A 22631-nucleotide genomic window follows, 5' to 3' on the forward strand; every position below is an offset into this window, starting at 1 on the left:
AATGCTTAAAAGCCACAAGGGGATCCAGCAGAATTCAGACATATATTTTTATATTTTACCCCTGTACACACCCTCATTCAAAAGGTCACCTGGTGCAGACAGCTCTCTTCCCTGGCCATACAGATGGTGAGAGCATGCCTTGCTCTGATCCACAACAGCCTGTCCTGGGTAAGATTACTGACTGCAACATCTTAGGCTCATTCAGTTTTGCTGCACCATCTCAGACCTGCTTACCTAGTGCTGTTCTGGTCCCAAAACTTCAGATATCTCATGTCCTGGTGGAAATATCTATTGACAATGGGTCCATTTCCATAGGGAATTACTTTTAGCAACCAGCCTGATAGGGTAGGCATTGCTTTGGGTAAACTCAGAGAAAGGAAGTTTTCTGAGCTTATCCACTCATAAATAGAGACTTTGTCCTTAAGTGAAAGACGAGGGGAGTGGGGAAAAAACATTTGCATAAAAATTCAGGCCACTCACTTATTGCTTTATTTAGTAAAATAAATGGAAAATTTCATGTGATATCAAGCAACAAACCTCTTTGTAGTATCAGGCAAGGCTGACAGTGGATCCCAGCATGGCACCAAAACCCAAAAGAATGAGGGAAACAGATCCCTGGAAATATTAGCCTTACTTCAGATATTGTCATTTCACTGTGCCACCCTTTGTTTCAACAGTGGCACAGAAAGACATATTGTAGGACAATACCAGAGGTCCTGAAGTACTGAAAAAAGAGCTCTGGAGCCAACAAATGAGAAGAGATAAGAGAGAAGAGATTCCTGGAGAGGACAGACAGTGTGTATGTAGATGGAATGATGATGGGAATCCACGACTGAGTTGGCTCAGGAATTGCTGAGCTGTAAGGCAGAGTGAACTCTTCATAGACCAGAAACAGACTCTGGCTACAGTCATCCTCTTGGCTGAGAAAGAATCAGAGTTCTTCATTGGGGGGCTTCTCCTCAGATTTGTCTTCTTTCTAAAACACATCAGAGGGATGAAATCAGTTTTGACATTACTTGGTTTCTCAGTATAGGGATAACAAAAACAAAATAACTCAAACGCCTCCCTCTGCTGTCTATGCCACTGCCCTATGTCATTTTTGTCACACAACACTAAGACTCTGTGCTACAGGAGAATGAATTTTGACAGAGAGAGAACTTATAACACTGCATGAACATGAAGATTTAATTGTGCCTCTCCCAGCAGAGACCACTGGTAGAGTCCTAAGGCCCAATCTGTACACTCTGTTCTGTAGTCTTCCTGGTAGTTTTAATTCCTATCCATGCCGCTGGTCTCTCTGACCTGCACTCATATGCTGCCATCCACCACCTCCCCTCTCAGCATCCAAAAGCACCCTTCACTTTGTCTCCCTAACTGTTCCTAAAAGATAGATGCTTCACAGAGACCTTCATACAGCTGCAGAGATCAGTGAATTCTTCTTGCTGGAAGGCAGAGGTCAATAAAGAGAGAGGGTCTGCAAAGACATCCACCTCTGCTCTGCCCTAAATCTAATTTCTCTGATATTCAGGTGGAAGTGTACATGAAAGAGAAAGTGACAGGGATGGGGAGGAGTTCAAGGAGCTGAAGTAATCTTCTCCAAGAGCCTGGTAACCAACATCATCAGGCCCCCCTTTACCTTTGACATTCTTTGTAGGAAACTATTACAGAAGTCCTGTACACGCTCAATGGAGATGTCATCCACAGCCACCACTTCATGCTCATCATCTGGGGTGTGGAATATAGCCAGAGCTGGCAGGTGGGACTTCTTCAGCTGGAAGTATGACAGTACTCGTTCATTGCTCTGCAAATTGCTGTCCAACAGAATAAAGAGGATCTGTGGTGGAAATACGAAAGAAAACGTGAGAAAAACAGAAGCTGAGACGGAGAACAGATCCCCAAGCAGTGATCATATGAAGATTAACAGTGATATTTTTATAAAGATTTTGAGAAAACCGTCCATACTCTGTTAGGACAATGCTCTCCTTGGCCACTATCTAGCAGCTCCATGCAGTACATTTGTCTGTATTTTATCAAGTCCAGACTTACACTACCAAACAAAATGTCTTCTTTCACCTTCTTTAAAAATATATCTACAGAATGACAGGAAGGGAGTCTTAGCTTCTGTTCTCTTAAAAGATAAGGAAACAAAATGTTTTTTATCTTAACAGCAAATGTCAAAGAAGCTGAATCCATTACTTGCATGTTATTTGGATAGGATGCTCACATCCTTGCAAGACCCAGTGTAAAAAGGGGTTTTGGTGTGGGAAGAATCAAATTCCATTGCAAGAATGTGAGAATGAAGTACAGGGCATCAGGAACCTGCAAGGATAAGAACATGAGAGTACCAAAACCAAAGGACATGTTGAAGTGAGCAGAAGTGAGGATGCAAGGATTTGGGAAACAGAAGTTTTTGGCAAGACAGAAATGTCCATATAGCCCAGCTCAGTGGAGCATTCAGACCTGAGGAGAGAAGCTCAACATGATGAGAATGACCTACAGTCATTATTATAAAATTCATAAGAGAAAATAAATATAGCAGTTAAACAATTTAATCAGTGACCTGATTAAATAGAATCCCTCAGTAGATGAGATCCAAGTCAATGAAAAAAATACCCAGCTAGCATGTGTAATTTTATCTTCTTTTTACCCTGTGCAATCTACTGGGCCTAGCATATTCAGTGTACCTATGGACGAGGTTGTGGCTTCACTTACACAAGAAAATAAGAGCTTAAAAAAAAGAAGCAATGTAATGTGAAGATTATGTGCCCAGTTCCCAGGTTGTGACTCATGTTTTTCTTTCTTTTCAATGAAGAACACTCAAGTTAGGTCCAAACTTGTTTTCTTCTCTATAAATAAACTTCATAAATACTAAATTCTTTACTTATTAAATTTATGTTCTACAAAAACAAATATATCTGAAAGCTTTCCTAGGCAACAGCTTATTGAGAAGGAGGGTATTTAGGCTGCTGTAAGGTTTAGCTTCAGTATTTAGTGAAATACAGAAACAGGAACAGCACTTTCACTGGATATGTGATATTCACCATTTGTAATTTTTCTTCCAAAAGTCAACTGTGCCCCAAGAGCAAAAAGCTGGTGAGCAGACAGGTGGTGGGATACTTCTCCCAGAGCACTTAATTAGTCTTTTTGCAGGATAAAACACCAACCTAGAAAAGGGTCACATATTTAAGGTTCACAGGTCTAGGGACATGATCTAAGAGGCTTTCAGATGGAACAGCAGTATGAAATGTTTTAGGGCTCTCTTTTCAACTAGAAAGCTGGAAACAGAGGCCAGTGTTGGAGGGAAGCATTTTCAGAGTGTCAGTACAGTAAACGGTACTGCTTTTCATGGTGCATTCAACAGCTTTTGGGTTTCTCTATAAGAGATTGACTAGACAACAATTTTTTTTAAAACAAGCATTAAATAATAAGTAATTAAAAAAATTATTGTTGCATTATTTCCTATACAAAATCTCCACCACCTTTAAAACAGATGAATAGTATTTTAAAATAGTAACATGAATAAAAGTTAGTCAATATTCTTCACTTCATCAAGCTTCCAGACTTTGCTAAAACACCCAAAACTAAAAATATCTACATACTTTATCCATGAATACCAAGAATAGAGTAAGAATAAAAGAGCAAAAAGGTTGAGATTTAGAACTCCGAATGCCTTCTTCCCCACAGGAGGAAACAGAAACACACAATCTGGCCCCTCAGCTAGAGAGGCTGAGATACCATCAAGTCATTCAGAGTTCCTGACGTGGATCTCTCTAATGACTCCCATTTGGCTCATATCGCTACAGTGTGCCAAAGCACAGCAAAGTTTCCTTCTCTGCCTACATTCAAAAATACAGGAAAGAGAGCAATTGCACTTGGGCCACTGTAGCTCAGAAGGAGACCCCTTAATGCCTATGAGAAGGGTCATTCCTGGAAGGTTTGTGACTTGGGATGGGTCCTCCCTCAGGAGAAGGGCCCACCTCTGCTGGTTGTGCTCCAGGAGCCCTGCCAGGACCTGTGTGGTCTCAGGGTCACACCTGTGGGGCAGAAGGGAGGATGTGCTGGCCCAGAGGCCACTGGACTGGAAGCCTGATCTCCACAGCAGCTGAAAACCAAGAAAATTTCTCAGTTGTCACATTTCCATGATAGATGCCATCTTGTGGAACTGGAATTCTCTCATGAGGAATTTATTTTGTTCTGAGATTCCCAATCAGCTGCAATCATAAAAAATGAACACAGTAACCATAGAAAATTACGTTGACCATGAGGCAGGATTCACATTGCCTGACCTCTGCCGTCCAGATCCTAGTCTTGTCTCAGCCAGTCATCTACATAATCTCTACAATAAACAGTGACAGGCGTTTAATTCCACCCATTTTAGAAGGGAAGGAGGCATATGCCCTTGTTTCTCTCTCAGTACTAAAAAGAGCCTAAAACATTTACTCAGATGACCCACCAAAGCCAGAATTCACCAAAACCAAATCCCACTCATAATGGCAACTCTAATGTCACTGCTAGAGATCAGTTAGTTCCATCCCAAACAGAAAGTTCCCTTTCCATTTCATACCATCCTGTACAACAGCTGGTTGGGTGTTTTAAATTCTGAGATTATTTCCATAATATTTTTCATTTTGTAGCAATCTTCCTGCCTGTGCTCAGAGATCTGCTGCTTCAGGCACTGAAGGATATCCTGCATTAATGAGAAACCCCTTCACACAAAATGTTCCCCTTTCTGTGCATTGTCACTTGCAATAAACCACCTTTCATAAATTTTCTACACTGGTGCAGTCTTGATGTCTTAACAACTTGATTCCCAGCCCAGTGCTTTTAGAACATCAAGTTGGTGGATATGGAATGATGTTATTGCCCAGGGAATTAAAGATAATTGAAAATAGCCCTGTAATGATAGAAACCAATTGGCCGTTGTTTAGTTTTTCCTCCAACAAAGACAAACAGAAAGGATGGTCAAGCCTTATATCCAGGGTTTGACTTTGAACTTCAGAGGGCTGAATTTCATTGTTTTGTATAAGCAAAAAGATCAAATTCTGATGTCTGAGTAATTTCTTACATCATAGTGCATCAATGCAAAACAAAAACATCAGTCATGAATTTAAAAAAAAAGACAGCTATAAAACCAACTTTACTGCAGATATCTATTAAGTGAGATAAAAAGTCTGTATTTACAGGCTTCTCTCTTCATGACTAAAAAAGGCATCTCTAAATATTATGTCTCTCAGTTCTGGATCCCTCAGTGTCTGACAAGAAGAATAAAAGTTGTACAAATGACTGTCTGCAAGAGAAAGGCCGTCATCTTTTCATTTTCATGGAAGAACTCGTGAAGGACACCAGGAGTTTCTCAAACTCCATTTCTAAAGGGACCTACATCTAAATTAAAAGGGCGTTTACAAACATCCTTACCCAAATCATTTTGACATTGGAAACCAATTATGTCAGCTGCAAAAAAACCTGCTTTTGTTATTCCCAACATCACCTTGTTGATACTTCTGCAAACGCCCATGAGTTACACCAGCTGTAATTACCATGTTATACTCTGACACTGTGGAAAGAAAACTGAATATAAGTATTCTAATTTGGCTCAGCAATGCAAACCCTGACATCTCCTTTCCAGAGCATTTCCTTTCCTTGCCTGGACTCTTGGCAGTACTTTCTCAAATAAGCACATATTTGATTGAAGATCCAAGAGGGCTGGTGGATTTATTCCCACAGCTGCAGTGCTCTGAACTCTGTTAGCTGTTATCCACCCACAATTGTTCCTCAAAAAGTGCTACAAAACTACCATATTTCTTCTTATTGTGGTCAGCTTCTGCTGGTTTAACGTCATCTATCATTTGCATTTTTGTCTCCAACATTTTACAAGGCTCAGTTTCCACAATAATATCTAGAAAATTAAAGCTGCCTCCAGGCACTGACTGTTACTGCAGGTGCAGTTCAGACTGTTTTCAAATATAAGTCCTCACCATCCTGCCTCATGGATCCTCCAGCTGAAAATTTCAGCTGTCCCTCAGGCAGAAGTGAAAATATCATAAACCAGAGGTGAAAGAACCATAATCCAGAAACTGGCAGGTGAATCACATCCTCATGATCCATTAAAGGTTGGACTCAGTCATCTTAGAGATGTTTTCCAACCTCAGTTATTTCACAATTCCATGTTTTCTCTTCACTCTTTGGGGTGAAGAAAAACCAACCAAGTCATTCATCAGCAGCAGCAGCTCCTCTTCATCTCTCTGTCCATGTGACAAGTTTCTCTTTTCCCTCCCCCTGATGATGGCAATGACAAGGACTGTTCTTCCATCAGCGTGCAGCAGAGATGAGTGACAGGATCAGTTCCCCTTCTCCTGCTTGGGATCGTTTTTGAGTCTCTGTTTATGTTCTACTGGCTTGTAGAAATGCTGCACACACCAGGTACCCCCAGTCTGTTCTGGCACTCTGCAGTCGCTGTAGAGCAGTGCTGGATGCAGTGGAACGTGCTCACAGGAGCCTGAACATCTCTCCACTGCACAGCAATGATTCCTTGCTCAAACCACTGGTAGCACTGACCCCTCGGCACAAACAAACCTTTCACCACTATCCCACAGGACAGGAATTATTCACTGGAAATCCTGAACAAAATTCAAGTCAAGAATCTTGCATTTATTCTCAGACTGAAAGCTGCTGAAAGGCAAAATCTAATCAATACTTATTTTGAAGCAAGCCTCAATTAACTTGGTGGTTCCAACAACACATAACTTCACAAAGGAAAATTAGCCAGCAGGGATCTTCATGGCATTGTGCAGTGGCTGCCACTGACACCCAAACTAATTCAGGTCTTTCTATATGGCAGAGCAATGGGGACAAACCCAAGCAGGCATTTCACTCTGCTTACTCTTTTCTATCCAGACCTAAAATCCAAGCAGAGAGATCTTAGCTCTCTCTCACTCCTTTCTAGGAGGGCAGTCCAAAACACAATTAACTCCTCAGAGTACCACTCCTTTGGGAAAAATAACTTATTACACTCTAGGTCACTTCATCTCTGTGTCCTCAAGTACCACAGCAATAAAGTGGAAATAATTAGTCAAATCCCCACATCTCTAATTCTTGTACTTTACTCTGGCAAACTTGTTGACTGATTCGTTTGGAAATGTGCCTGAACAAATAAAAAAACTCAAAGATTTGGCTTGCTGAGAATTCATAAATTGTCTGAACTTCAGTAGAACATTTTATCCAATGTTTTGTGAAGTATTTCTAGGAAAATTATAGCTATTTACTCAGATCTAGGCAAGTCACATGAAAACTAGATGCAGCTGCATCAGCAAAGGATACTGATGCTAAACAGCATTGTGTTGGAAGAAATAGCTGCGAGGTGGAGACCTGTATCAGACTCTGCTTCTCAAGGAGAACAGTGTTAATTTTGTCACTTTAACACACATCTCACAATAGATAAATGCAAGTTCATTCCTCTGCTCCTTGGACACAAATTCCACTGTAATCCAGCTGCTGGCAGAGAAGCAGACATTGGATGATTTACTATTTGGGGACCTCTGCTCCCAGGGGAATGAGATTCAGGCAAAATTTCTCTGAAGCACCTCATCTATCTCATCACCTTAGTGTGGGAAATCTAAGCAATCAATTTGCAGCTCCTTTAAAGCAGCTATTTCCAGAAGTGAAAGGGTTAAGAAGCACTGACATTATTTGCTCTCTGGTCACTTATATAAGCTGCCTTGGCGTCCTGCAGGCTGTAGGTACAAATTCACCTCTCACATCAGTAGAGCACAACTGTTGCCAGACTGAAGAGCAGCAGCTGTGTGTCCTCTCCCCATAAAAAGGAGCCTGGTTAAAAGCCACAAAGTCCCCGATGTTTCACCAGGAGAGCAGAGAGCAGGATACAGAGGGGATTTACCCCGTGAGATGGCAAACTGGCAAAAGGTGAACAGAACCAACCCATCCATTTAATTATCCAGATAATCCTCTTTTCCTGCTACTTGACCTTTGCTCTCGTGATTCACAGAGGAGATTATGCCCTCCCCACTCATGGCAGAAATCACTGGGTTTTCTCCTCCCCAACAGCCCCTGTTTCTCTCTGTTTGGACTCACCTTGCCCTTGTAGAGCTCTGCCGCCGCCCGGAACTTGCGCATTCGCTCGGGGTGCTTTGGAGACATCTTGTCCGTGATCAGGAGGAGGTTCAGGACCAGAGAGCTCTGCATCACACCTACTGCTGTCTGCCCAGCACAGAGAGAAACACAGACAAGGAGACTGAGAACACTCAGTTGGCATTGGATGCAGTGTCAGTGGGACATGGCTCAGCTGTGGCTTCTCTGCAAGTCAGCATCAAAAGCAGGACAGATTTCTTTAAAGCAGGGGGGATCCAATTCAGGTTCCTTGCAGAAGCTCTTACCCCCCTGGCTTTGCGTATTCTCCAGACAAGGGTCTGAAGACCCCAAAGGTCCATCACTGGCCTTAAGATAGTGACTAGGCAAGAGGAGTAGGAGTAGGGCAGAATACAGGAAGACTAAAGATGGGAAGAGCAAGGCCAGCAAACACTGAATATAAGGGTGTCCTAAATCACTGAGGTCCAGCACTTGTCTGAAAAACAAGCAAGAAAGTGAGAAGGATTTGTGGTGTCAAGGTGGGTGTTTGTCCTTATTTTCTTTCTTTGGTGTTACACTGTATGTAGGATGGGGATGAGTTCACAGTTTCAGCAGCCTGAGGGCCTGGACAATCCTGAGTGCTGAGGGTTAAAATTGTCTCTGTGTCCCACGGTGAGAGAAGACCCTGGGCAAGGGCCAGGTGGGCTCTGCACACTGGCCCTCTGTGAGGAACCAGGGCTGTCACTGCCCAAGAAGCCACAGCACCATCTCCATGAACTCGCTCACTCCTCATCTCACTTCTGTCTGCTTCCTGCCGGCCTGCAGCCTCTCCCTCAAATTAAACAGGAGTGGGGCCAGACCTGCTGCCTCCCTAGTGCCACCAAAACCACAGAGGCACAGCCTGTGCAGCTCCCGCCAGTGGCAGCACAAAGTTTCCACATGCTCCAGGAGTAACAAGGAAGGGGTCAGGGAGTGCATGCTGGCAAGGGCCGTGAATAACAGAGCATCTAGACTTTGGCACACTGGACTCTGCTGTTTGCTTAATATTTATCATATATTTTGTATCCCTTCACTTTTCTGATGGTGTGCAGCTGAGGTGGGGAACAGTGGAGGGGTTGCAAGCTAAGCTGGGAAGCGTTAGAGGAGCTCATGGAGAGGATGAGGCTGAAGGTGAGGATGAAGCCAGCCAGCAGCAAGCCCCTTGACAAGGCTGGGGTGAGAGCAGACAAGGAGGGAGCAGCAATTCCTCCAGCAGCTCCACACAAAGGTGTGCTTGTCCACACAACCCTGTGCGAGAGCAATCAGCAGAGCTCATCAGCAGGGCTGCATCACATCTGACTCTCCTGAAAAACCCACGGGGTAAACATTGCCTAAAAATTCCTAAAGTATGCGGGAGAAACAGCAAGGGCCCCAGTATGGGGAGAGAAGCTCTTGGCAGCACTTGGTGTGAGCCATGTGACCCCATTATCTGCTGACCTGCAGCATTTTTGGATGCAAACAGCATATGCACTAGGAATAAATATTTATGAAAAACCAAGCTACCTTAGGGAAGCTGGGAGGGCTTTGGGCCAGGGACTGCAGGAGGCACTGTTAATTGCAGCACCTTGATAGAGCTCCAAAGCATCTGGGAAAGAAACTGCAACAACATCTGTACTGACATCAGGGTGGAGGGGACCGGCTGAACAGCTGAGGAATTCTCAGTCAGGGAGACAGCCTGGTGCCAAACAGGACACCATGCAGTGAGAGCCCAAAGCATCAACAGAAATGCATCAAGAAAGAGAGATTGTCCCATGAATTGCAGAAGGATCTAGTAGGGGCTCCAAGGTTTCAGAAGGTCTGGGAAATTACAAAGACGAGAACATCATCCCTGCTGATGTGACTTGGGTATTCTTAAAGGGCTGTTAGGCCAGTGGAGCAGGATATAGCAGTCCCCAGAAACATTTTGTGATTTCAAAATGTAATTTTCCCTTTTGAAGATTAAAAAAAAAAAACAATTTTTTTTTTGTTACAAAAAATAACCAAAATCCTACCATATTTCACTGGGGGAAAAAATGTACAAACTGTTACATTTCAAAACAAAACCCTCTCCTACTTGTGGGTTGCAACTGAACTGACTGAATGCATCGGGTTCTCTTAGATGATTCTTGAGTTTATCTTGAAAAGGTATAGCTCTGCAACAGGTTGGGGCATTCGTCTCTGATACAAACTGAGCCTGGTCAGCGCTGTTATAGCTATCCAGAAGGCCACAAAATACCCCATCAGCAATGATGAAGTCAGCCTTGCAGCAACTGAGGCTTCTAACACCTGCTGACTCCACAGCAATGAGACCAAGGAACCGCTAGGATTTCAGGAGAACCTAAATCCTTGGTCAACCTGTGCAGCAGGGAGGGGTACTGGGACCCTACCACTGCCAGTCAGATGGGTGAGCCAATGAAGATGGCCAACATGGAAGCATTCTAAGCCTGATTTTGTGTCTGGTTGGTTGGTTGGTTGGTTGGTTGGTTGGTTGGTTTGTTTGTTTGTTTGCTTGCTTGCTTGTTTGTTTTTGTGGTGGTAGTTGTTATTGAACTGATGAATTCTGGAGGAATGATGGAAGGGATGGGAAAGATTTTGCTTGGGAAGTTCCCAACCTGCTCTTCAACATGTATTCAAATATTTGGGCTTACATCATGCCCTAAGTGCTGAGTGATGCATAAATCCTGTCTTCTGAGAGCAGGTCATTTGAGCTTCCATGTTGCTCAAGGCTTGTCAAAGAGAGGGCATTCTGGCTGAGCAGGCTCTGCAGGCATGGCACAACACTGCAAATGTCCATGGGAGGAAGCAGCACTGCCTGCAGAGTAGTAAGAAATGGAGTTCTCTGTCCCTCAACATCCCAAATTTACTGGAAAGCCAAAGGAACTGCGATGGGTCCCTTCCTCTCCCACCACACTCATGCCCCAGCAAATCTGCTTCCAGTCCACATGTGGAGCAGCAGTGAAGAGCTGTGTGCCTTCCCCAGTCCCATCTATCCCACACTATCACATCCATCTGGATGTGCAACCTGGGCCCAGAGGGTACCATGAGAGGAAGGCCAAGCACAGGGTGAGGGTGCAGGGAGCTGGTGTTTACCACAGGGTTGTACTCTGTCACCAGGCGGAGCTCGTTCATGCGAACGAAGCGGATCAGCTTCTTGGCATCGACCTCTCCGCTGCTCATGTCCAGATCCCGACGGTCATTGTCCACCTGGAGTCAGGCAAAGAAAGACACCTATGGTCACAGCTGTCCTCTCCTCCCAGCACCTCCTCCAGAGGCGCTGATTGCCCTCACTCACAGAGACACCCACCCCTGGGACACCACCATCCTCTCTCCCCCACTGCACAATCCCAACTCTTCCCATCACCATTCTGGAGCTCTAGAACCTACAGGAACGAGCCTGCACTTTGGGATAAGGCTCTCCCAGCCGTCTCCAGCCTCCAAAGGACAAGCCAAACTCATGGTATAACAGAAATCTCTGAGGGCTCCAGACATCCCTACACCACCAGCTCTCAATGCACTGGAGACAGGGAGAATTAGCTACAAACTATTCTAGGCATTGTGGAGAGAGGCCATTAAGTAGTCTAGCTCCTCACATCAAAACTGGCTTTATGTCCCTTTTAAACATCTTCATCTGCTCATTCTGTTTCTTCTACAAGTAATAAACATTGGCATCGCCCGGTATGGAATTCCTGGAAACATTGTGCAAGCAGGAAATCTCTCCAATAAAAAGAGGATTTTTCTTCCAGTACAGCAGGAAAGAAAAAAAAAAATAAAATAAAAAATATTAAACCCAGCATATTTCAGCTTTAGAGGAAAATTCATCCTGCCACACATCTCCCCACACTTCATCCCCTCAAAATGATGGGATTTTATTGAGATTTTCATGACCTGATAAACAGAAAAAAGCAGGCAACCACTGAATGATAGCAATACACTAGGGTTTAAGGGCAGGGTTCCTGAGTAGTACCACCACAGGACGTGATGGAGCTAAGCCATGGGAGCAGTGGTCTCTGACATGAAGTAGGATCAAAGTTTGGGATTTGAAAGCCATTGATACACATGTTGAATGACGTTCTTGGGGCTGAGAAGCAGTCCACATGCACACCTCAGATTTTATTCTCTGCATGTGGACAACCTCTGAAAGTTGTTGTGTTAGTTTTTCCAGTGGTGTGCAGACATCTAAAGTAATTTTTGCTGTTCTGTGGTCATTGGCAAGGTCTTTGATACCAGTCACCCGCCCTGTCTGACAACACGAGCTGGTGATTTTCAGACAGTGTGGCCTGATTCCTCTCACAGGTTTTCCTCCTGCACAACATGAAAGGGCAGCTCTGCTCAAGTAAATAAGATCAGGACAGTGCAACACCTGAGCAGTGAGATCAGACAGGCCTTGAGAACCAGTCTGAAGCAGCTTGGACTCTACAGAAAGTCTTCTCTTGGCTTTCATGGGCTTCTGGAAATTTCTGACTTCCATTTGGGGATAATAACATCTTGAATCAGCACTCAACATTTATGTTTTTAAGAAAATAAGGTTGGAAAATAGCCTGCATTTAATAGTTGAAGCTCTAGTCAAAATGTCTTTATCACTCCATATAATTAGGTGGTTAGCATCTGTTAACTATGTTCTTTTTAGGTCTATCAGGATTTCTTACTAGAATAAATCTGTTTCTTTCCCCTATTTACAAAGAAGTCTCACCAGTTGACACAGTCCCTCCTACTACTGTAATTATGGTTTAAACTTCTAAGCATTGTAAGTGTTTCATACACTGCAAAGGCAAATAAAAAAATTAATTTATGCCTCTGATTCACTTCTATCCTGGTGACGCATCTTTGTATCCTTCAAATGAGTATTTGATTCCAAGTTCCTGTATCCGTTCTTTTAAAATTCCTTTTTATCTCTGACCTCTTACTCCTACACATTATTCATCACAGGATAAAAGAAAAAATAATGTGTCTGATAATTTAAGAAAAACTGACAATCAGACAAGTGAATTGTCAACCATATTTGAACCTGACTCGTACATTGTTTTCTTGGCTGTTTTTTTCCATATTAAAGAAGAGTTCAGTTGCAAAAACTTGGCTCCAAAAAAAGAATATTCAATATAATACAAATTCCAACAATCCAAACAATTTATTTTATCAACTCTCTCCCAGTGCAGCCATCCTCACTATCTGCACAGTGCAAAAACAAAGGATCTTTTCAATATTTTTGGAAGAAAACCACAATGACTAAGAACCAAAATTGAAATGGGTGTTGCTGAAAATTGCAACATCTAGCAAATAAAAGGTTAAATAAAAGGATCTGCCTAACTATTGCTCACTCTTAGATCATTCTTTTCTAATTATTTGGATAATATCAGTGGTAAACATGGTGCAGGAAATGATGAGGGGGGAAAAAGAGAACAAACTGTCCAATCTTTGTACAGACTGGATCTAGAACTTGGCCAAGCTGCCATATTTAGTTTCCCTACAACATGTGGTGTGTACCCATTTCTCCCCACCTCAAGCACTTAGAGGTCTGGTGTCACAACATTTCACTGGCTTTTAGGACATCTTGTGCTGCCTGGGGCCCCGTTCCTCTTCAGACACACCTACCTCTGCAGTTTGCCACTGCCATGCTTGTGCAAGAAGGAGCAACATGGGGAAATTGATGTAACCAGTAGAATCCTTGCTCTTAGCTCTTCTTGGTACTTTTGCAGCAAGCACATGGCTCTTCCCAATGCCATCTCCTTAAATTTCAGCAAATATAGCTACATTGAGGCTATACTGAGCTACCTGCACTTAGAGCTGAAGTCATGAGATATGATCTGGCACAGCATCCATCCCTAGGAAACTCCAAAGCAAGACTTCTAATGTCTAAAGTGTATTTAGGAAATTAGTCTGCAAACCACAGTGTAGGGTGGCACAGCATCTCTTAACTGCAGAGACCTCATCTGGATGTGTTTTCTGTCTCATTGGAAAAGTTTTGTACCCTAGGAGACAGCTTTGCCTGAAGCGACACTTGCCAAGTTTCGGTATCAAGCCTGCTGTGTTGATCCATTGTGACATGACTCTAGACGCTTTTCATGTGTCTCAGGACCCTTTCCAAAACCACAGAAACCCCATCCAAGTTAATGCCAAGCTCTGGGCAGGTCATGTAGAAACACAGGCATTGCTCCTTGCAGAGCTCTGGGTGCTGACCCAGATCCGTAGGCCATCACCTAAACATGAGAATCTTACCAGGTGTAATTAACTCTCCATCTCTCAGCGACAGGCACTCTGCAGTTGAAAAGCAAAGGCCTTCTTTGGGGCAAGAAGAGGGATGTACTTTGAGGTGGGCAGACAGCCTGACTGCCAATGACAACCCTATTTTTGGCTTGCCCTAAGGAGAGATGCGTTTTATGCTTTTTACTGCTGTATGCACTCGTCCAAGACCCTCTCCCACCCACACCAGCGCTCCAGGCACCCGGACCCAGACCCTTATGCTGGAGATGCAGGTTTTTGCCTGGCAGCGTGCTCCGGGACGGAGCGGCCCGCGATGCCCCCCGGCCCCGCCGCGCTCCCACGCACCGTGCGGAACAGCACCACGGTGTTCTCCGCGGCGCCGTAGTGCGACAGCACGGCCGCGCTGCTGCTGAGCCCGAACGGCACCTCCGCCACCTGTCCGGCCGCACGGCGAAACTGCTCCGCTCCGGGGCTCTGCGCGTCCTGCGGGCACAGCAGGGACGGTGAGGGACCGAGCCAGAACCGGCACCGGCACCGGCACCGGCACGGGCCGCGGGCGGACCGAGCGCGACACCTGCCGGCCGCTCGGTCCCCGCGGGAGCGGCCACTGCCGCCGCCTCGTGCGGATCAGGAACCCGCCAGGATGGTGCTGAGCCCCTGGGGACTCGCCAGAACATAGGTGTAGCTCGTTAAAACAAAACAAAACCAAACATATATGTATGTATGTATGTATGTATATATGTATATATGTATATATAAGTGTGAGTTTCCAAAATATATACATATATAAAAACATCGCCATTTTAATGCTAACCTTGATTCTACATTAAATTTTTAGCACCTTGCCTTATCAGTATCATAGTTCCTTTTAAAAGGACATCTTAGGTACATCCTGTAAAAAGTAGCTAATTCAGGTGCATCGAAGGATAGAAATGTGCGATTTCTCAGTATTTTGAGGTCCGTTCTCTTTCTTGCAGAGAGCATTAACTACAGCTATCCTTTGCCTGTATTAAAGCTTTCCTTGCTGTTCCCATTCCCAACTTTTTAATGATGTATTTTTGATACTTCTATTTATTGGATATAAATTCTCAAGACATGGTCTCTGCTTGGAAATCGGTTTGTTTTTCTTTTTAGTTTGAACTGTCAGCTCAGCTGTTTGTGAGCCCAGAGAGAATGGAAAACAAAATTCTTTGTTCATCCAAAGAAAAACATCTCTCATGACCTGTTTTGGAAATGCCAATGCATCAACTGCTCTGTTGAGAACGCTAAAGCTGAGGGTGGGAATAGTCTCGCTGAGTTTTGGAGCATTCCTGGGAAACCTGGGGTTTAATCAGGCTGAGCACTGCCCTTTCTCAGAGACACGCGGGGTTTCTGGAGCAGTGTGCTGTGTTTCCATCACGGCATGCTGTTCCCAGTCGGGGAGGCCGTGCTCATTATACGGGAAGCTTGCCGAGCCACATTCTGCAGCGAACTGAGAGGCTGCAGCAGAGAAGTAATTCATGGTGAGCGGAGAACACGGGCTTTATTTGGATGAATATGCTTTCAGGCCAAGAGCCAAGCCTTCATGGCACACATACGTCTTTATCTGCTGTTCAAATGCAGCCCGGCCGCGCTTCAGGCACCGAGTGCCCGACATGTGGCTGCCCCGTGCTCCTGGCACTGGGGCTGCACGGCAGCAGCTCCGTCTGCCTCTGAAGAATGCAGTCCTGCAGAGGGAGGCCACAGTGGCACAGGACAGAAGGAGCCGTGTCCCTGCTGTAGCTCAGGAGGCGGCTCTGGGCACAGCTCTGCTGCAGGCCCAGCTGCTGCCCTCGGGGGAGGAGGCCTCGCAGGCCCAGCTGCTGCCCTCGGGGAAGGAGGCGCTCGGCACTTTCCTTCTGCGTGTGCAGATTGCCTGCCTGCTTTGCACTGCAGCTTTAGCGCCGCAAGAGCATGCCCCGAGGAGCTCCAATCGCCCGCAGGCACCGACGTGGAGGCGGCTGGGGCTCTGTGATCAGCGCTTACAGGGCCCTGGGGCATCAGCCTCCTGCCCTCACCGCTCACGGACTTGTTGCTGCCGCACTGCACAGGCAGCACCATCGGCCCTCACTCGCTCTGGGCTGGGAGATGCCACTGCCCTGCACCAAGAGCGCGATGCCCTCCCTAGACTGCCCTCCAGCCCAGGCACAGGGCAGGAGGAGGGAGGCGCTTGCAGAAGGATCTGGTTTTGAAAGTCTGAAGCCTTCTCTGACATGAGGCAGTGTGTGGACAGCAGAAGAGCAGAACAGAGCTCAAAGGAAACCTGGAAAAAGGTGCAACTTAGGGACTTAAAAGTGATAAGGATCCTGTTAAAAAGGCTTCTGTTTTACAGTGCTGTAGCTCAATAAATGCTTTCCTTTTCTTTTCTGAGGAAAAATACTCATGCCATTTGGGAGGGCAAGGGACTCATAGCTGTCACTCATCTTTGAATTCAGTGGAATTTAGATAAGAAGAGACAGAGGTCTCAAGGGTATCTACTCCTACTCTGGGGAACAAAGAAGTGAAACAGAGACCATGCCTACATCCTCCCCACGAAGAGGCTTCAGCCTGAGCCCAGACTCTCTCAGACTTCAGAGGCCTTGCACTATCACTTCTCCCTGAGACTTGGCTTCCTCATCCCTGTCACACAGGCAGTGCTTTCCTCTGCCTTTGCTGACTACAGCAAATAACTGACATTCCCATTCACCCCTCACCAACACTGTTTCTCTACCATGTACATTTCTTTGTTCCTTCCCCTGCAGCATTTCCCTCTCTCCTGCTCCAGGGCTCCTACAACCTCCTTCATCTTCTTCCCTTACTCCATCTCCTTTTCCATGCACAGACCAAATTCCCTGTGCTTTCTCTGTCACTCATCACCCAATCCCTCCACATGCCTGTCAGAGCCCCAGCACTGTGGGGACTTTTTGGGACAACAGCTGCTTTGGCAGGTGTTTACACCACATCCACCCTCATGCTCTCATCAGGGTGGGATAGAGCCCACAACTGGCAGAGGGGAGGTGCTGTGAACACACCTGGAAGAATCCAATGACTGCCACCTCTGCACCACTGATGAAGGCTTCGGCATCTGGGATGTTGTCTAACAGGATGGGTTTGTCTGTGGTGCTGGCTGTGCCTGCAGAGCAAAGGTCAGGGTTGGGCAGAGTGTACACAAGGAGCAGCTCAAAGAGGATCCCCCCAACACACACACAAGCATCCCAACCTTACAGCTCTTACACAAGCATCACAACCTTACAACCCACACACCTCTCTTGCAAGCAGAACACGTTTGTGCAGCATAAGGAAGACTCCCTGAAGCAGACCCACTTTCCCCAAGGCAGGAAGAAAGCTCACTTACTGTGGGATGCAGAGTCACCCCCCCCAGCACACCCTGCTGGGGAGCACCTGGTAAGCAGGATGGCAAAGAGGCACGGGAAGATGGATGTGCCCATGGCTCCAGCTCTCCCTCTCCTCGCCATGCCACCCTGCTCAGTCCTCTCCTCAGTGAGAGACACGTCAGCTGCTGTGGGGACCCACAGCCTTCCTGGGGTGGTGGGAAGGGAGCAGCTGGCCCAGGGCAAAGCCTCCAGCTCCTGAGATAAGTGCCTGGCTGGAGAGAGCCCCTCCCTGCAGTGCAGGAATCAGCCTTGGAGAGCTGCACCAACACCGCCATGGTGTGCCCTCACACTGGCGTTGGCAGTTGCCCTGCACCTTTGGGAGCAGACACCCCAGCTGGGTCAAGAACAGCCCCCTCCAGGTGCTGGATCCCAGAAGATATGTTCCCTTGTGCTTGGCCAGCAAGCTGGCCACGAGGACGTGCAACTCTTGCATTAGCTCCGGGGAACAGCTGCTAGGGTAAGTGCTAAACATGAGAAGGGTATGTTACAGCTCCCTGGCTCATTCAGCAGCCATCTGGGATGAGAGGTGGGGGCTGTCCACCCCTGGTGGCTACCCCCATCACAGCCAGACTTTGGCTTCAAAGAATTAATGAAATCCCTGAAGGAAACTGTTCTGAAATAATTTGCTTATAGTGTAAGGCTGCTGCTTTGAAGGAGGAGGGCTATTTCCCTGCTGAAATATGCTCTTAAGCCTTCCTATACTGCATTCTCCACACACACATCACTGAGAAACATGCTCTAGAAAAGAATGTGACACTCATGCAGAAAAGAAGAAAGAAACTGGTTTTATTCTCAGACACTGAAGTCTTGTTACGGCATCTAGCTGCATTCCCCCTGACTGGCTTTGCCTGCACAAGGATGGATTTTAACAGGGTAGGGCACCAGACACAGACCAGGAGACAATCACGGGAGGTAAGTAACCCTTTACAATGAGTCAGAGCACATGGCAAGTGTAACTCAAGAGAGGGATTTTCCAGGGACCAGTCCACCCCTGCCAGGTGATCTTGTTTCCTCGAAAAGGCACTTCCAGGACTGGAGTTGGTATGGGAGAGATGGGGACAACACGAGGAAGTACTGGGGGAGAGGGAGGGAGGTGTTTTCGCAATTTAACCCATTATGGTCATGATGGGGTGGTGGCTGGGTTGTTCTCAGTGTATCAGAAGAAGCAGCGAAGGCCTGGAGACTGGTGCAGGAGGCAAGGGGACGGGAAGGGGGAAGGCAAACTGGGTGAACTCATTCTGTCCATTCCTTCTTGATGGACAGGTTCCACTCCCAGGTGAGATGGTCGTGCTTGTCATCATCCGTGAAGAAGGATTTGTTGTGGTAGGTGCCTCGAGCCAGCATACCCTTGGGAGCCTCCTCAACGGGCGTCAGGAACTCGTACTCCTCTGGCCGTGGCCCGTAGCTGCCAACCATGAACGTGGCTTTGTCCACTAGGAGAAAACAATCCACAGGGAATAAGCCCCTCACATGGGGAATGATGAGGGAGAGAGCAAGCCATGAGCAAAAGAGCAGAAAGGAGATGGGGGAGAAAGGAACAGCCCATGTCAGCAAAGGAGAGCAAAATCAGGGGGAAAAGTGGGTTAGTGAAGCATAAGGACAGCTGGAAGGATAACACAGATGGATGGGCAGGTGATCAGGCAACTCAGTTTGTGCACTCTCACATGCATGTACTTGTCCTGGTTTGAGAGAAATTTGGGAGAAAGCTGAACATTCTGGCTGTGAGTACACCCAGCATATGGCTCAAGATCTACCTTGATTTCCCACTACTTCTCTCTACTGGTGAGAAGACACCAGCAATGTGTGCTGAACAGGATGCTGAAGCCTCAGAGGTGGTTGCACAAAAAGGCATGTGGGGTGTGTGTGTGTGCAAAATGGGGCTTTCCTCTGCCTTGTCCAAGCCCAGCAGCACTGAGGAGAACCCAGGGGCAAATGCAGGGTCCTGCACACAATGGGAAGTTTCACAGAGAAGGTCCGAATTTTACCAAAGGCTTCTGAAGAGCTTTCAGAGGGTGGGAAGCTCCACACAGGCTGAACAACTGCACAGGGGGTGGAGGGGAGGAGAAGAGCTCTGTATGGAGAGGCAACCTGTGGCAAGCACTGTCCAAGCAGAGTCTCTGTGGACTTTGCTGCTGCAGACAGGGGTGTAGCATACAGAGCCCAGAGCTGGCTCACACTGAGTGTGCACAGAACAAGGAACCACTGTCCTGGGTGAAGCAGGCACTCTGCTGAGAAGCCACCTCCTGAGTGTTAGCACAGGGTGGGACTTGGGAGCAAGGGGGCCTCTGCCCCAGCCCAGAGCTGCAGAACACTTGTTCCAGAGGAGGGACACAGAGGCAGGAGCAGTGCTGTGCAGGGCATGCAGGGCTCTTACTCACCCTTCACCCCTGTCCGGTAGGTGTGCTGCACGTATTTCAGTCCCGACACAATGTCCCTGTTTACCTGCAGGAAGGAACCAGAAGTGTCAGGAGAGGAGCTTTGGTTCTGTACCTGATGATTTTCCCCCTCCTGAAGGACAATACCCATCTTGGCTCCCAACAGAAGGGACCCTCAGCACAGGGCACATTGAACAGGTCCCTAAACAACTTCTCCATAGGTACCTGGAGACCTTTAGCATCCTCTGTGCAGCTCCTGTACTTCCCTGTCCTTTGCCCAGCTTTGAAGCTGACTGGAGCACACCAGTAAGGGTCTCAAGACATGCTGATGAGGACAAAGAAAAGTGAAGCAGGGAGTTCCTGTTTAATAATTTTCATACTGGAAACCATTCATGGGTAACTAGAGTCATCCCTTCAGCCCCAATGGGTGGGCAGCCCCCAGGTGCTCTCTAAGCTCCATGGGGAGCTGGCAACTTTCTTCTCAAAAGACAGGGACAGTTTTCATAAATCTTTACTCAAATCTCCCATGGATAGCTTGGATGTATCCAGTGCTGCTCCTCCCCTCCAGCATACACTGCCTTCCCACAGTGCACACTACTCAATCTGAAAACAACATGGACAGATTCTTTTACATTCCAGGGTAGAATTCCCACAGTACCAGCCCTTACCAGCCATGGAACTGAGGGACGAAATTAGAATAACCTGTCTGGCTTCAGGTGTCTCCAGTCAACAAGGCACAGATACAGATGGAAATATTTCACAGCACAAAAGAGAGCTGGAGGTGTCTCAGGGGAGAGCATTGGGGGGCATTCATCTCTGAGACAGCAAGCCTCAAAGAAAAAGGGAAATCTGCCCTACAGAGCCCACAGTATTAACACCTTCCCTCATCTGTCTCAGGAGAATTCTATTTCTTCCCTTTTTGCCTTCTCTTCCAAGCCCAGCTTTGAAGTAAGCACTTGCAGAGATGATCAGTTCAGTGCTGGATGCCACACTGCAGCGTGGCCAAGCTCCATTTTCAGCTGTAAACAGAAGAAATGGCTGACACACTGATTGATGGGAGTGAGGGTGAAATAAGCCCATTTAGGTATATCACAACCTGAAGAATTCAGGCATCTTCAGCCAAGTGCTACAATATTACATCTTCTTAATGTGTACATGAAGCCCAGTATCACTGACTGAATCAGTACTTCATGAATAGCCATTCTCTTCCTCTTCTCCTCTTCTCTTCTCTTCTCTTCTCTTCTCTTCTCTTCTCTTCTCTTCTCTTCTCTTCTCTTCTCTTCTCTTCTCTTCTCTTCTCTTCTCTTCTCTTCTCTTCTCTTCTCTTCTCTTCTCTTCTCTCCCCTGTTAATTTCCACTTAGTGTGGAGTAAAGATTTTCCAGTGGCTAAAAAGCAAAACCAAACCCAGCCAAAACTACCCATCTGGCTTTTCAACCACTCATTTATCAGTGTGAGCAAACAAAAACCAACTTCCTCCAAGGGATGAGCAAGCAGAAATTATTTCCTGGAAATACCTCATCCCTTGTTGGGTAGAACAACATCTGAAGATAGGGGAGCTTTGCAAGTGTTCAGCTTTTGGGCAGGCATTCTGTCTGGCTCTGGTTATCTGACAGACTGCCACTGACCAGCCTTAGCAACTGATGAGAAGCAACTGGAAGGAAAACAACTCACTCTGAAGTGGATCTTAACTCTGTATTCCACCCCTTCCTTTAATACGAAGGTCTCTTTCTTGAGTGCTTCGAGGTCGCCTGCAAGAAGAGAATCAAGGTGTTAGCTAGAGATGTCTCAGCAAGGAGAGACCAGGCACAGGGGGGAAGATGGGAGTGGGGTTGCTGCCAGAGGTGAGCATCCCTTCAAAGGATGACACCTGTAAAATGAGCATGCAGACATCCTTGTGAGATTGAGTTGTGTGACCAAACACACAGAAATTCCTGGGTGCTCGTATGTATCTGTGCCCACAGAAGAAAATGCCTGAGCACACACAGGTCTGAGAACATGTACACAAAGACGTCTATGCACAGGCTTGTTGCAGAGCAGATGCAGCAGTGTGTGTATGCTCCATCCATGCCCAGCCTGGCTTGGTGAGAGCTTGGTTCCACAGCTCCTGCCCAGCTTGGAAGGCTGCCTGGGCCCCGCAGGGGTTTTGGGTGGTTTTGGGTGAACAGGAAGCCTCTCTGCCTCTCCAGGCCCAGCTTCCTCTCTCTGCAGAAAAGCCCTTATAAGGCTCTCTCCCCATGGCCCCAGGAGCCGGAACTGCAGTATTGCTCGATTCTGAAGTTTCAATACAGCCTGCTACCCAAATGCATGCACATCCCCTGTGCTCATGAAGTGTCATTGAAAGGAAGCAAGCAGAGATGGCAAGAGAAACCCAGGAGCTCCTACAGCAGTCTAGATGAAGGAAAATACCTCAATATTTTCCTCTGTTACATCTGCTTCTTTTTTATTTATATGTGTATACCTTAAAATAAGAAACAAGACTAAGATGACTTCAGAGCTCCTCTAAAACCCACTGTAGCATCCCAAGGACAAACTCTCTTTTGACTTGGAGCATGCCAGGGCCTTTGT

The 22631-nt window shown here is 46.5% G+C and overlaps 2 protein-coding genes across 4 annotated transcripts in view; both read right to left on the minus strand.

Moving 5' to 3' along the window:
• Positions 1 to 466: 466 nt before the first annotated feature.
• ERP27 (endoplasmic reticulum protein 27) lies at positions 467 to 17771 on the minus strand. The gene is made up of 7 exons (XM_058023590.1): positions 17651 to 17771; positions 17328 to 17428; positions 14644 to 14781; positions 11191 to 11304; positions 8089 to 8214; positions 1637 to 1834; positions 467 to 976 (listed from the first exon to the last, which is right to left on the minus strand). Exons 1-7 carry the CDS (start codon positions 17769 to 17771, stop codon positions 932 to 934), a joined length of 843 nt encoding a protein of 280 aa, XP_057879573.1. The 3' UTR covers positions 467 to 931.
• A 688-nt stretch (positions 17772 to 18459) lies between these two features.
• The window catches only part of ARHGDIB (Rho GDP dissociation inhibitor beta), a 44798-nt gene continuing 40626 nt past the window's right edge, over positions 18460 to 22631 (minus strand). For all 3 annotated transcript variants that reach the window (XM_058023593.1, XM_058023594.1, XM_058023595.1), the window contains exons 4-6: positions 21738 to 21814; positions 20069 to 20132; positions 18460 to 19123 (exon numbers count right to left, since the gene is read on the minus strand). In XM_058023593.1, coding sequence (XP_057879576.1) covers positions 18924 to 19123; positions 20069 to 20132; positions 21738 to 21814 — 341 coding nt within the window. In that variant the 3' untranslated portion in view covers positions 18460 to 18923. The remainder of the gene's footprint in view (positions 19124 to 20068; positions 20133 to 21737; positions 21815 to 22631) is intronic.

The sequence above is a fragment of the Melospiza georgiana genome, chromosome 4, assembly GCF_028018845.1.
Source record: "Melospiza georgiana isolate bMelGeo1 chromosome 4, bMelGeo1.pri, whole genome shotgun sequence".
NCBI lineage: Eukaryota > Metazoa > Chordata > Aves > Passeriformes > Passerellidae > Melospiza > Melospiza georgiana.